General features: G+C 37.3%; 1 protein-coding gene across 1 annotated transcript in view; it reads right to left on the bottom strand.

Moving 5' to 3' along the window:
• The window catches only part of rsrc1 (arginine/serine-rich coiled-coil 1), a 267,973-nt gene that overhangs the window by 152,056 nt on the left and 99,259 nt on the right, over nucleotides 1-16,658 (bottom strand). Inside the window, exon 5 of the mRNA XM_062060184.1 lies at nucleotides 15,099-15,135. Within this exon, the coding sequence (XP_061916168.1) occupies nucleotides 15,099-15,135 (37 nt within the window). The remainder of the gene's footprint in view (nucleotides 1-15,098; nucleotides 15,136-16,658) is intronic.

Here is a 16,658-nt window from a genome sequence, read left to right as displayed (position 1 = left end):
TTTTACAGAAAAAGCTGGCAGCCTAGTTGCCAGAATTTTTGTGTTAAATTTACATTGTTTTTTACAACATTATTTTGTTAATGGAAAAACAGTGCACGTTCTTTTTTTATTCTGGCAACTTCGCTACCAGTTTTTCTACCGTAAAAACAAATGCACCGTCTTTCCATTTAAAGTAATTGACCGGTTAAAAGAACAACTGTAGATTTTACAGTCAAAAACTGGCAGCTCAGTCAACAGAATTTTAACGCAAAAACCAGTAGTAGATTTTTTCAATTTACAGTAATATGCAGTGAAGAACAACGTACAATTTATTGTCATTTTTATTAATTTGATGGGTAGTTTGCTGTAAAATTAAGTAATTTTATTTAGACAAAAACATGTTTGGAAAGTATGATAATATACTGTAATATTTGTTGTAATATTGGATACTATTAAAGTTTAAAAGACATGCAATTTGTCAAAATGTAAAAAAATAATTACATTTAGTGAGAAAATATTAAGTACTTCATTGACACATATCATTTCCAGGTGTTTGCGGGCGAGATAAAATGATGTCGCGGGCCAGATCTGGCCCTCGGGCCTTGAGTTTGACACCTGTGGCCTAGAGAGTTGTGGTGTAACTGACAAATTATTGCGGACAAACAATATTATGGTCAGCATTATTTGGAAGCCAAATTAATTATTAATTAATCCAATTAAAATATATTGATAATATTATTGCAAGTAACCCTTTCAAACACAATTACTTACGCCTCATAAGTATTTTAGTATTGTACCAGTGTAATTGGAAGTACTTTAAATTATCCAAAATAAGTAAAACAATACAAATAAAATGAACTCGTCAGCAAATATTGCATTTCAATAAATATTGAACATCTTGAAGTGCAGTTAAGTGTGGTATAATGATAAATCGCTGTAAAAGTTCCCACGGTTAGCATTACCGTTTTAAATGTAAAATTTGCGTAAAACCGTGATTGACAACACTGATTAAGTCACGGACAGGTGACACTGCTCATTTACTGGAGAAGCGAGCTAGTCCTAGCTAGCTTAAATGCTAATATGAATACAAGACACATTAATCTTTCCCCCATTAAAAAAACAACATCCCCCAGTCTAAACTGGTATAAACACATAATTGTTTGAGCAACTAAGATATTTAATTGCGCATATTAAACCTACAGGCTGTGCTCTCTTAGCGTGATCTATCTGTACTCAAACTCGAAGCAATATGACAACAGGACGTGAATATACTGTATGCAAGCTCACATAAGTAAGACGTGACACACCCAAAACAAGTTTTTTTCTTTATCATTAAAAAAAACATTACGACTTTTAAAAATGTAAACAAAAGAAGATAAACATATTTGAACACTCAAATAAAAATAATATGGCTCTTAAGAACTTAAAACAATATTATTACCTATATGACATATTTATTCTGCCAAGAAAGAATATTGTGGGACTATTCATTTATTATATATATTTTTTTTAATAAAACTTAGTAAGAGCGTATGAGTAATTGTTGACAACGTTCAACAATACGGTGATATTAATGATAACCATGATGATTTTGGTGACAATAACAACATTTTCATATCGTTACATCTAGGGATGTCCGATAATGGCTTTTTGTCGATATCCGATATTCCGATATTGTCCAACTCTTTAATTACCGATACCGATATCAACCGATACCGATATATACAGTCGTGGAATTAACACATTATTATGCCTAATTTGGACAACCAGGTAAGGTGAAGATAAGGTCCTTTTTTTTAAAAAAATTAATAAAATAAAATAAGACAAATAAATTAAAAACATTTTCTTGAATAAAAAAGAAAGTAAAACAATATAAAAACAGTTACATAGAAACTAGTAATTAATGAAAATGAGTAAAGGTTAGTACTATTAGTGGAGCAGCAGCACGCACAATTATGTGTGCTTACGGACTGTATCCCTTGCAGACTGTATTGATATATATTGTAGGAACCAGAATATTAATAACAGAAAGAAACAACCCTTTTGTGTGAATGGGGGAGGGAGGTTTTTTGGGTTGGTGCACTAATTGTAAGTGTATCTTGTGTTTTTTATGTTGATTTAATAAAAATTTTAAAAAAAAAACGATACCGATAATAAAAAAAAACGATACCGATATTTTCCAATATTACATTTTAAAGCCAAGTGGAGGAGTTCAAGTACCTCGGAGTCTTGTTCACGAGTGAGGGAAGAGTGGATCGTGAGATTGACAGGCGGATCGGTGCGGCGTATTCAGTAATGCGGACGCTGTATCGATCCGTTGTGGTGAAGAAGGAGCTGAGCCGGAAGGCAAAGCTCTCAATTTACCGGTCGATCTACATTCCCATCCTCACCTATAGTCATGACCGAAAGGACAAGATCACGGGTACAAGCGGCCCAAATGAGTTTCCTCCGCCGGGTGGCGGGGCTCTCCCTTAGAGATAGGGTGAGAAGCTCTGCCATCCGGGGGGAGCTCAAAGTAAAGCCGCTGGTCCTCCACATCGAGAGGAGCCAGATGAGATGGTTCGGGCATCTGGTCAGGATGCCACCCGAACGCCTCCCTAGGGAGGTGTTTAGGGCACATCCGACCAGTAGGAGGCCACGGGGAAGACCCAGGACACGTTGGGAAGACTATGTCTCCCGGCTGGCCTGGGAACACCTCGGGATCCCCGGGAAGAGCTGGACGAAGTGGCTGGGGAGAGAGAAGTCTGGGTTTCCCTGCTTAGGCTGCTGCCCCCGCGACCCGACCTCGAATAAGTGGAAGAAGATGGATGGATGGACATTTTAAAGCATTTATCGGCCGATATTATCGGACATCTCTAGTTTTATCAAATAAATTTCCCCCAAAAATGCGACTTATACTCCAGTGCGACTTATATATGTTTTTTTCCTTCTTTATTATGCATTTTCGGCCGGTGCCACTTATACTCCGGAGCGACTTATACTCCAAAAAATACGGTGGGTCAAAATCCAGTTTGTAATGCAATATGGTCTTAAATCTGCTGCTATAAAAACATTTGTTATTGCTTTAGCCCTGCCTGACTCGCCGAGGAGAGGCTGCTTGAATGCGGTGGTGACGCTTCAAATGGGTTAGCATTAGGGATGTCCGATAATGGCTTTTTGCCGATATCCGATATTCCGATATTGTCCAACTCTTTAATTACCGATACCGATATCAACCGATACCGATATCAACCGATATATGCAGTCGTGGAATTAACACATTATTATGCCTAATTTGGACAACCAGGTATGGTGAAGATAAGGTCCTTTTTAAAAAAAATTAGTAAAATAACATAAATAAATTAAAAACATTTTCTTGAATAAAAAAGAAAGTACAACAATATAAAAACAGTTACATAGAAACTAGTAATGAATGAAAATTAGTAAAATTAACTGTTAAAGGTTAGTACTATTAGTGGACCAGCAGCACGCACAATCATGTGTGCTTATGGACTGTATCCCTTGCAGACTGTATTGATATATATTGATATATAATGTAGGAACCAGAATATTAATAACAGAAAGAAACAACCCTTTTGTGTGAATGAGTGTAAATGGGGGAGGGAGGTTTTTTGGGTTGGTGCACTAATTGTAAGTGTATCTTGTGTTTTTTATGTTGATTTAATAAAAAAAAATAAAAAAAATAAAAAAATAAAATAAAAAAAAACGATACAGATAATTAAAAAAACGATACCGATAATTTCCGATATTACATTTTAACGCATATATCGGCCGATAATATCGGCAGGCCGATATTATCGGACATCTCTAGTTACATCCCTAGTTGGGTGTTTTGTTATTGATTATTTTTGTTGCCATCAATTTTCAACATAATTTGTTTGTGTTGACGGGCTCATCTTGCCTATTCGGTTTGAAGCCGAAATATCCCCACAACGCCACATTTGGCTTTGCAATCGTGTTTTCAATTCCATTGAATTTTATTTGTGAGGAACACTGCATGTTGATGAACATTTTATCTGCAGTTTTGCAATGAAATTGCAAAACTGCAGATAAACAAAAATTGCAACCAGATTCCAGCCAAAGGCTGATTTCCATCTGTAGTCCCTACACACACGGATTGTAGTGATGTATACAGTACAGGCCAACAGTTTGGACATACCTTCTCATTTCAATGCGTTTTCTTTATTTTCATGACTATTTACATTGTAGATTGTCACTGAAGGCATCAAAACTATGACACCTGTGAAGTGAAAACCATTTCAGGTGACTACCTCTTGAAGCTCATCGAGAGAATGCCAAGAGTATATATATATATATATATATATATATATATATATATATATATATATATATATATATATATATATATATATATATATATATATATATATATATATATACATACAGTTGTGTGAAGCTACTTATTGGCAAATAACTGTGTTTACTATTTTTAAATCAAAATGACAAAAGAAAATACCCAAATGACCCTGATCAAAAGTTTACATACCCCAGTGACTTTGATCTGATAACATGCACAAAAGTTGACACAAACAGGTTTGAATGGCTAATCAAGGTTCCAGTCCTCACCTGTGACATGTTTGTTTGTAATTAATGTGTGTGTATAAAAGGTCAGTGAGTTTCTGGGCTTCTGACAGACCATTGCATCTTTCATCCAGTGCTGCACAGATGTTTCTGGATTCTGAGTCATGGGGAGGGCAAAAGAATTTTCAAAGGATCTGCGAGAAAAGGTAATTGAACTGCATAAAAAAGGAAAGGGGTATAAAAAGATATCCAAGGAATTGGGAATGCCAATCAGCAGTGTTCAAACGCTGATTAAGAAGTGGAAAATGAGGGATTCAAGTAGACCAGCAAAGATTTCAGCCACAACTGCCAGGAAAATTGTTCGAGATGCAAAGAAAAATACACAAATAACTTCAGCTGAAATACAGGACTGTCTGACAAATTGTGGTGTGGCTGTTTCAAGATGCACAATAAGAAGCCACTTGAAGAAAAATGGGCTGCATGGTCGAGTCACCAGAAGAAGGCCATTTCTGCGCAAATGTCACAAAGTATCCCGCTTACATTACGCCAAACAGCACAAAGACAAGCCTCAAAACTTATCGAACAAAGTAATTTGGAGTGATGGCTTTCTTCTGGCGACTCGACCATGCAGCCCATTTTTCTTCAAGTGCCTCCTTATTGTGCATCTTGAAACAGCCACACCACAATTTTTCAGACAGTCCTGTATTTCAGCTGAAGTTATTTGTGGATATTTCTTTGCATCTCGAACAATTTTCCTGGCAGTTGTGGCTGAAATCTTTGCTGGTCTACTTGAATCCCTCATTTTCCACTTCTTAATCAGCGTTTGAACACTGCTGATTGGCATTCTCAATTCCTTGGATATCTTTTTGTACCCCTTTCCTGTTTTATGCAGTTCAATTACCTTTTCTCACAGATCCTTTGACAATTATTTTGCCTTCCCCATGACTCAGAATCCAGAAACATCTGTGCAGCACTGGATGAAAGATGCAATGGTCTGTCAGAAGCCCAGAAACTCACTGACCTTTTATACACACACATTAATTACAAACAAACAGGTCACAGGTGAGGACTGGAACCTTGATTAGCCATTCAAACCTGTTTGTGCCAACTTTTGTGCATGTTATCAGATCAAAGTCACTGGGGTATGTAAACTTTTGATCAGGGTCATTTGGGTACTTTCTTTTGTCATTTTGATTTAAAAAGAGTAAACACAGTTGTTTGCCAATAAATAGCTTCACACAACCATTAAGCATGAGTGTAAGAAAGGTTTTTGTGTTATCATTCATATTCTCTGAAGAATGGCCAACAAATCAAAAATTCTCCCAGGGTATGTAAACTTATGAGCACAACTATATATATATATATACATATACATATATATATACATATATATATACATATACATATATATATGGGGCGGTATAGCTCGGTTGGTAGAGCGGCCGTGCCAGCAACTTGAGGGTTGCAGGTTCGATCCCCGCTTCCGCCTTCCTAGTCACTGCCGTTGTGTCCTTGGGCAAGACACTTTACCCACCTGCTCCCAGTGCCACCCACACTGGTTTGAATGTAACTTAGATATTGGGTTTCACTATGTAAAGCGCTTTGAGTCACTTGAGAAAAAGCGCTATATAAATGTAATTCACTTCACTTCACATATATACATATACATATATATATATACATATACACATATATATATATATATATATATATATATATATATATATATATATATATATATATATATATATATATATATATATATATATATATATATATATATATATATATATATATATATATGTGTGTGTGTGTGTGTATGTATATGAAGGTTTTCTGTTTCTTTGATGTATTTTAATCCACAGAAAGATTTTGTCTTGACCCAAGCGAAGAGAAAGCAGGATCTGCCCAAGTTCCAGGCATCTCTTCTTTGAACTGTTTTCTTTTCTTTTAACCGACCTTTTCTTTGAACTGTTTTGTAATCAAAGGCGATGGCTGTTTACGACCCCTGTCACTTTAGAAACAGCTGTTGCCATGTAATCAGGGAAAGTCCAAATAAAAGAGGAGGCGTACAATCTTTGGTCAGAGCGTAACGACACTGTTCAAGGGTACAGATGTACACGTTTCTCCTCACTGAGCCTAATTTAATTATGTCTCTGTTTGATGCCTTGCTTCTTGTCTTGTTTAATAGATGTCATCAGTGTTTGAACCTGACACTGTCGGTACAAAATGGCCGTGCCCACGTGTACAGGAAGTGATGTCATCAAAATGGCAGCCCCCGATGGCTTCAAGCGGCATACAAAAGGAATGAATGAACGAAGCGTTTGTATGCCGAGATATGGTTCGCACACAGAGGCATATTTTGTGAGATGTAAAGGTTTGTAAACCAAAAAAGTCGCAAAGAGAAGCGTTCATAAATCGAGGTTCCACTGTAGAAGTAAAATATGCTGTTCCTCATTAGAAAGCAATCTAGCTGTGACTAAACTGAACACAACAGCGCCTTTGCTGGTTGTAGCCAAGAAGTGTCCTCCATTTCGCCTACGATTAATCAACAGTTCCACACAATCAATCCGTCCTTCAAGATCGATTAATCTATTATTATGCACATCCCGAGTTCAAACCCCTGAACGCTATAAAAACAACACTTCTTATAACAAGGTGGTTATTTAGAAGAAAGCTTCAAATAAAAGAGAGTGATGGTTTTATTCAATCAGATTCAAGGCAGGCACCTAAAAGAATAATATGTCTCCAGCTTAGATAGCTTGACGGGCTCATCTCCAGAGCAGTACATCAACAGACAGTCATAAACGCCTGTTTGGAAATCTACAGGGATGTTTATGTGAACGACTGAGGGGGAACAACATTTAGATCACTTCTACAACTCTTCCTCAGGAGTGGGGGGGAAACACGCTCCATTATTTACTGTTCTCGCTTCCTGAGTCATAATCAAGAGCCCTGAGATAGTCCCCCAGGTGTGCTGACTGCCGGGGGTGCAATCTCCCTATAAGCATAAACACATCGCATCAGTTGGGGAGTTTCAATTCCCCAAGATGTTTTACACAAAAATATACGACGATAAAGGAACGAATGTGTGCTTGTGCGCATCGCTCTGTGTAATGTTAAAAATATACTTGATATATCCTGTATAAAACGAGAAAACTTGCAGGGAAGCGATGATGACTAAGTTGCTGTGGCACACATCTTGAATGTGTTTGTTAATAAATCTACCTGACATGCTCATGTACACACTACAAAATGTCATGCACACTAATACAAAAAGCTTTGCAAAGACAGTATAATTGTTTGTTTGACTGGGTAACCAATTTGAACACTTCTAGTTTTTGTTTGAAGTACTTGAGCTTTTTAAATAAAAGAGCGTTTTTATTAGTGTTGCACGTACCAAACGTACAATTTAGAGCTCAGCCAAAGATGTCCACGCCTTCAAAGTGCTGAAACATGGAAGCGAAGTATGAATACATTAAATGATTCATCCCACTTCTTTTCGGACATGGTAAAGTGCAAACGTTATGTACCTAATGTAACCTTGTCAAGCATGTTTGAAAGAAACGAAACCATCACACAAGTTGAAGTCTCCTTGTGATATAGATATTCAAACACGTTTCATTGGTAGTGTACCACTGTGGATAAGCAAATTTCACATCACCGTTATCTTAACCAAAATTATTAAAGTTAGAGTAGTGGTTAGAGTGTCCGCCCTGAGATCGGTAGGTTGTGAGTTCAAACCCCGGCCGAGTCATACCAAAGACTATAAAAATGGGACCCATTACCTCCCTGCTTGGCACTCTGCACCAAAGGTTGGAATTGGGGGGTTAAATCACCAAAAATGATTCCCGGGCGCGGCCACCGCTGCTGCCCACTACTCCCCTCACCTCCCAGAGGGTGATCAAGGGTGATGGGTCAAATGCAGAGAATAATTTCGCCACACCTAGTGTGTATGTGACAATCATTGGTACTTTAACTTAACTTTAATTATCGCAATATTGTTAAATGTGCTCAAAAAGTACTTACTGTATACATACATTGAAATCGTTTGACCAAGTTTTTATTTAAATAACTAAAATAATAGGCACACTATTAAACCGATTATGTTGCATATTTTGTAGTTTTTATGCGTCGCTGATAGTGTTTTAGTTTAAGATTTTATTTGCTTTAATGGCTAAGCTTTTATTGTTTCAAATATTGGTTTGTACTTTATTTAGCATTTTAAAATATATTTACCGTATTTTTCGGATTATAAATCGCAGTTTTTTTCATAGTTTGGCCATGGGTGCGACATATACTCCGGAGCGATTTATGTGTGAAATGATTCACACATTACCGTAAAATATAAAATAATATTTTTTATCTAATTCACGGAAGAGACAAAGCAAATGTCAGCAATCGTGACGCAAATGTCAGCAATCGTCACTCACACGTCAACCAATAAGAATTCGGCGGGGGAGGGTCATGGCAGAAGTGCATTGTGGGTCAAGGGATGCTAACTGCTATATGCTATATGCCAGTGGTTCTCAAATGGGGGTACGCGTACCCGTGGGGCTACTTGAAGGTATGCCAAGGGGTACGTAAGATTTTTTTTAAATATTCTTAAAATAGCAACAATTCAAAAATCCTTTATAAATATAAATAAAAACCTATCTTTTTTTCCAAATAGTTCAAGAAAGACCACTACAAATGAGCAATATTTTGCACTGTTATACAATTTAATAAATCAGAAACTTAAGACATAGTGTTGTATTTTACTTCTTTATCTCTTTTTTTCAACCAAAAATGCTTTTCTCTGATTAGGGGGTACTTGAATTAAAAAAAAAATTCACAGGGGGTACATCACTGAAAAAAGGTTGAGAACCACTGCAATATGCTACTGCCGTAGCTATTAAAATGGATCATTTAAAAAAAACTAAGAAAGGCTGAACAAAAATGGCACCGAAAAGGAAATCATATACTGCATATTACAAACTGGACGTAGGGAAATATGCAGCAGAGAACGGCAATCGAGCAGCAGAAAGAAAGGACGCTAGCGGCGCATACCAGGAGCGACAACGAGGAAGAAGATTTCATCGGATTTAGCTATCAGGAGTGACAGATTGTTTGGTAAACGTATAGCATGTTCTATATGTTATAGTTATTTGAATGACTCTTACCATAATATGTTACGTTAACATACCAGGCACATTCTCAGTTGGTTATTTATGCGTCATATAACGTACACTTATTCAGCCTGTTGTTCACTATTCTTTATTTATTTTAAATTGCCTTTCAAATGTCTATTCTTGGTGTTGGATTTTATCAATTAAATTTCCTCCAAAAATGCGACTTATACTCCAGTGCGACGTATATATGTTTTTTTCCTTCTTTATTATGCATTTTCGGCTGGTGCGACGTATACTCCGGAGCGATTTATAATCCGAAAAATACGGTAAATGAAAAGTGTGTAACAAATAAAATCTAGCATTTCTGGCGGGCAATGTGGCGTCCTACTCTATTCAGCTGTCTTTGAATGCACCATAACAAACACTTCCTTTTCGACAAGTGTAGAGCGATCACTCTGTCTAAGAGAGCACAGTTTGTAGGTTCAATGTGCACAATTAAATATTTTAGTTGCTCAAATAGAAATGTGTTTACATTTTTGATTGGGGTCACTGGGGTGATGTCCTTTCCTATATGAGGAAATACGGTAATCTCTCTTGTTTCATGTTAGCATTTAAAGGGGAACTGCACTTTTTGGGGTATTTTGCCCATCGTTCACAATCATTATGAGAGACAACAACACACACGTCTTTTTTTTTTCTTTTTTCTTTTTAAAAGATGATAAAAAAAATGCGAGGAAAATGCGGCAAATGGGAGTCACTGTTGTAGCCTTCAAAGCCCCCGAAAATAACTTCAAAACCCTCCAGCAACATTTTATATACACACTGAAAGTCTATATACACTGTAATGCAGTGTTTTTCAACCACTTTTTCTCTTTTTACTCTTCCATATCAGTAGGTGGCAGCAGGTAGCTAATTGCTTCGTAGATGTCGGAAACAGCGGGAGGCAGTGTGCAGGTAAAAAGGTGTCTAATGCTTAAACCAAAAATAAACAAAAGGTGAGTGTCCCTAAGAAAAGGCATTGAAGCGTAGGGAAGGCTATGCAGAACGAAACTAAAACTGAACTGGCTACAAAGTAAACAAAAACAGAATGCTGGACGACAGCAAAGACTTACTGTGGAGCAAAGACAGTGTCCACAATGTACATCCGAACATGACATGACAATCAACAATGTCCCCACAAAGAAGGATAAAAACAACTGAAATATTCTTGATTGCTAAAACAAAGTAGGTGTGGGGAATAGCGGTCGAGGAAGACATGAAACCGCTACAGGAAAATACCAAATAAAGAGAAAAAGCCACCAAAATAGGAGCGCAAGACAAGAACTAAAACACTACACACAGGAAAACAGCAAAAAACTCAAAATAAGTCAGGGCGTGATGTGACAGGTGGTGATAGTACACCTACTTTGAGACAGGAGCTATATTGATGCATGCTTGGTTATGGTTTAAAGTCATATCCAACAATTGCGACAACGACTTTTTATTGTCAATATCGGCTGCTGGTTTTTAATGATTTCTGCTGGTGGTGTGCCTCCGCATTTTTTCAATGAAAAAAATGTGCCTTGGCTCAAAAAACACTGTAATGTAGTAACAGACACGTTCATACTAATATGTAATATGTACAATATTTACCATATTTTGGTCATTTTAATCATTGCCGGAAATAATTTTTCGCCGCATTTATTTCCGTTTCCATAGCATCGCGCAATGTGTGTTCCTACTTCCGGACACAAAACGCTTGTGTGCGTTCTAATCATGGCAGACTTGGTAACAAACAATGAAGACTACTATTTTTGGACAAATGAGGATTCCGAACATTATCTTTTTGAATCTGAATTTATGGAAGATGAACTACTGCTTCTAGAAGCCAGCACGAAGGAAGAGTGATACATTGGAGCAGACGGAGGATGAGAGAGTGAGGTGAAAGTGAATCAAAGCTGTAAAATGTAGAACTTGAAGCCAAGCTATTTCGAGATAAATGGCGTCATTACCCATAATTAGCCGAAAAAAACCGTCCCTGGCCAGCTGGTCCAAACAGACAACTGTCCATCGAATGAGTCACACTTTATAATGATCATGATACATGCAGCTCATAATGCGTGTATCATTACAGACAGCATACAATGTGGGCTAATACTTTACAGATACTGTAATATGATTGTAGCGGTAAAGTCCTAAACTATTACTGCTACTGGTTGCCGAATATAAATGAAGCTAGTTTAGACGTGTGCAGCCGGCTAATAATCGATGTCCAGAATTGTGTCCATGTTTAACAAAAATATTTATTAACATACAGTCACGTAAATAAAACTCTCTTTGTAACAAAACGGAAAATAAACGGGAGCAAACAAATACTAGCCTGGCACAGTCAAAAACTGTTGCACCTCCACACAGCAACACCCGAGCATGATCCCAGCCCCTCCCCAATTAGACTGGCACTCGGCCTTGAGCCAACCCCTTAGTGACGTCATGAACTTGACAGACAGAAAGAGTATATGGCTCTAACAATGATTGTTTATGTGTTTTAGTCAGTAAAGATTGGTGTCCTATCGCAGTGTTGTGCATTACAAACTGAAACACGTTTCGTGCTGACGTAGAAGCTAGCTTATCTCTTGCCATAGTTAGCTTTGGCGGCTAATACCGTAGCACGCCGATGTGTTCGTAAACTACACTGCAAAAACTGAAATCTAAGTAAGATTAAATATCTCAAATAAGGGTGACATTTGCTTATTTTCTGTCTGATAAGATAATTCTTCTCACTAAGCAGATTTTATGTTAGAGTGTTTTACTTGTTTTAAGGGTTTTGGTCCTAAATGATCTCAGTAAGATATTACAGCTTGTTGCTGAGATTTTATGACCTATATTGAGTAAAACATGCTTGAAACTAGAATATCAAGTGTTGCAAAGCTGTGTCATCAACACTCACAAGTATAAAACTACTTTTTTAAAGTAATAATTTCTTATTTCAAGCATGTAAAAAAAAAAATCCTGACTTTGACACAATTGTGTCTCATAATTAAAACAGATGACAGCCAAATTGACTTTGCTGTTTTATTTTCAATGAAACAATAGAAAATACGTACTCATATAGTAGTACAGTTGTTATTAGTGAGAATATACTTATTTTAAGGTATTTTTGGGTTTATTGAGGTTAGCTAATTTTACTTGTTTTGGAAATTCTTGACAAGCCAAATTTTCTTGTTGGCAGATAATTTTGCTTAGTTCAAATAAAATACCCCTAATTTCTGGGGGGTTTTTTCTTGTTTTTGAACACTGACTTTTTGCAGTGTAGAAAAATAGTTCCTCAGTGTTCGCTCTTACAATAACAATGTCGCTACAGCTTTGTTATTATACAGATTACGGAACGTAAATTAAGTATTGGTGACGGTTTTTGAATGCATTTTTAAAGTGATTTAGTGGTGGAATTGATTGCTCCCATTAGCTGCATTGCTGGCCACCAAGATTTTTACATGTTCGAAAGAGAAAAAAAACTAAAAACTTTTGTCTACTTATCTCTTAAAAGGATTGTGAACAATAAGCAAAATAAAAAAATAAAAAACTGCAGTTCCTCTTTTAGCAAGCAAGCTGGCGCCAGTCAGTCCGTGAGTTCATCAAAGTGCAGTTATCAATTTTGGTTTTTCAAACATTTTTATTTAAAACAGTGATACTAACTGTCTGGAATTTCACCGTAGTTATTATTAATACCGTTTGTTGTTGCATCCTTACGCACCACAAATAAATGTGGCTTTGCTAATAAACACAATATAGAGCACACGATCCGCCAGAGAATAAGGCGGCAAAGCAGGAGGAATTGATCTTGCAAGTAATTACACCACTTTAGTACTTTAAAAAAAAAAAAAAAAAAATTGAAGTCCTAAGGGGAACACTGAATAAACTCCACAGGACTGTTGTGATTTTTCTTTAGATTTTTTGTCATGCCTCCACCAAGGAAACAAAGCTCAAGGTGTTTTATATAGACACACACAACACTTAATTGTAGTCCTGTTTATAAAAAACACAAAGTCACAAACACTTTATAAACATTTTCCTGTTCCCTCTCTTTTACATTTCAGTGTTTATTCCTGCCCGAGTGCTAAAATATATTAAAATGTATACCGGTATATAAATATATTAAAACCTTTGAACTGTACTATTTATATTTGAATTATTTCATAGAGGGAAGGAGTTGCAACATTTTTAGAATTGGAAATCAACCAAAGAGTAAGTTCAACTTTAAAGGGTTGGCTTTAGCTTTAATTAATTTAGTTAGGTTAAATGGGGCAGTAATCCATTGGAAGCATCAGGAAAAAAAAGGGTTGTGTATTTATTTAATTTTTTATAAATCAGTGAACAAGCCATCATCCATTTAGTCACTGCAAATATACTGTATATTTATAGTATACGTTTTACAGGTTAAAGGCTTTAATACACTCATTTAAAGCTGAGTGCATCTCACCATGACTTCAAAGCTCACTCATAATTTCAATACACAAAGTGATTAATATTGTTAATGCATGTAACCCTTGCTTGCATTATTAATAGCAATATATGATCTTTAATGGGGAACTGCATTAGTGCATCTACAGACCTTTGTCATCCACTTCTTCAGATCTGGACTACAAGAATTACCACCAGTGCTGCAATTTGGATGTTCTGATAGACATAAAAGAAGATTGTGTGACAGTAGGCAAAGAAAAGAAGGCTCCACAAGCCTGTATTTAAGACTTGGAGAAGTGTTTGAATGTGGAGGTCAGACATCACAGTGGCATATTCAGGGTCATTTGCGTAACGCATACTGGAGTGTGTGTGTGTGTGTGTGTGTGTGTGTGCGCGCGTGTGTGTGTGTGTGTGTGTGTGTGTGTGTGTGTGTGTGTGTGTGTGTGTGTGTGTGTGTGTGTGTGTGTGTGTGTGTGTGTGTGTGTGTGTGTGGTGTGGTTTAGTATGCAGGGAGGGCAGGGCGTGCGACATCCACTGAGAACCAGGACCCTTGCTGACCCCCGTCTATAATTCATCCCCTAGAAGAAAAAAAAAGGGGGCCAAAGGAAGCCTGTAGTACTTTTCCCACCCAAAAAAAAAGAAGAGAAAGAACCTTTTTACTTTGTGTTGCATGGCACTGTGACCTCGTATTAAAGACAGTGGCAAGAGAAACACTGGAAATAGACATTAAATTTTCAGTTTTTGTCTCAGGAGAGAGTTTGCAGCAGGTCTTCATTTTCGTCCTAGTGAGAAGACTGTGTGTCTGTGTCTGTGTGTGTGCGTGTGTGTTTAGGTGCTAAAGATAGTTTATTGTTAAAATTAGGGGTGTCCCAATCTAATATTGATATCGGTCTGATATCAGCAAAAACAAGTATCAATTATATCGTCGCGCAAGTTGTATCGAGACATTTCAACAGGCAAAATAAAAATATTTCATATACATTTGATGCAAACTGTGTTGTGCTGTGTGTGTTGTCAAATAGAACTTACCAGATGTTCTAATCTTGCTTTCATGCTCGCGGTGTCCCTGTAACACAACAACAGCACATTTTAACACTTTAAAGTTCACAACAAATACTCTATACACATTTGGAACTCTGTGCCAAGTATATTTGACAATTACACAGTTTTGTTATGGTGGTTTCTTCCTTGACTGAAGTCGGGAATGACAATTTATTGTGAAACATTGTATTTTCAAGCTCCAAAAATATGTTTTTAAGCCCACAACATCCTCAACAGATCCAATTTACTTTACAGCATATCATTTAAAACATTATAAATTAGTCATTCTAATTGGAGAAACAACTTAAAACAGCAATAGGAGCAATATGTGCCAACTGAGACACAAGTGTATATTTTATCAGTATTATTCTAAATAGCAATAATCGATGATTGCATGACTTGGTAATAATGTGCTTCTTCCAACGTGTGTATTTGTGTGAACGCCACCTAGAGGTTAACTAGATTGACATCCCGCTGCCAGCCCTCAATTATTTCCAGAGAAAGATCTGTGAAGCTTATCATCAGTGAACTCGTAATAATGATAATGATAATATACAAATGTGTGAATGATTAACACATTTGTGGCAGCAGCGGAACAGGAAGTCAGGGAAGTGGAGCGTGTGTGTGGAGAAAAGCTGGATAGAAAAAAAAGGCAAATTGGCAGTAAATAATAGATGCATTTTTGGCACATTTCAAATTTGCAACAGTGGAAATCAAAAGATCAAGAAAATACAAACAACATCCGTCCCCGTTCCCACCACCCCCGTCCAACTGCGGTCCCCATTACCGACAACTGTACGCGTGTGTGCGTGCGTGAGTTTGTGTGTGCGTGCGTGAGTTTGTGTGTGCAGATAAAGAGAGAGGAAGGCTTATCGACAGGCTTCAGTTGCTAATGCAGCCAGAAGCATCACAGTGTAAATCTATACCATCTCTAAAATTACATAGTGTCTAATACACCCTCCCACCAGCCCTTTCCTCCCAAATATCCATGCATCCATCCATCCATCCATCCCATCCATCCATCCACCCATCCATCCATCCATGTTCCAAATAAGCTCTCAGGGAATGATACGCAGATGGATAGATGAATAAAAAAAAAAGCAGGAGCAAAAGATAAAGGGTCCAACGATGACCATGAAAGCCTGTTTTCTGTTTACTCATTCTTCTCCTAGGCACAAAGTCAACCACTTAAGGCCAACTTCATCTGGCTGTAATTACATTACATTGTGACAAACACCCCGCCACATTCATTATACATGATGGGGCGCACAGCGGGCAGACAGCGAGACATTTGTTACCGTGGTGACAGTGTGTGTAATCCGCTAATGAAGCACAATTAGCGGGAAAACAATCTAACACGGGGGTGGGGGGAAGATTCTCCATCCCCGACCTCCTCCTCTTCCTCCTGCGTACTTTCACTTATTTCTCTCCACTCCTACAGCAGCATCTCATTTTTCAGGAATAAAACATAGTTTTTTTTTAAACGTCACGTCTGAGTCCATTAGACACACGCCAACATGTTTACATGCTCATCCCGCTTCTCCTTCT

This window comes from Entelurus aequoreus, linkage group LG10 (genome assembly GCF_033978785.1).
Source record: "Entelurus aequoreus isolate RoL-2023_Sb linkage group LG10, RoL_Eaeq_v1.1, whole genome shotgun sequence".
NCBI classification, from domain to species: Eukaryota; Metazoa; Chordata; class Actinopteri; order Syngnathiformes; family Syngnathidae; genus Entelurus; species Entelurus aequoreus.
The sequence above is the reverse complement of the archived record's forward strand: the minus strand, read 5'-3'. Positions and strand labels throughout refer to the sequence as shown.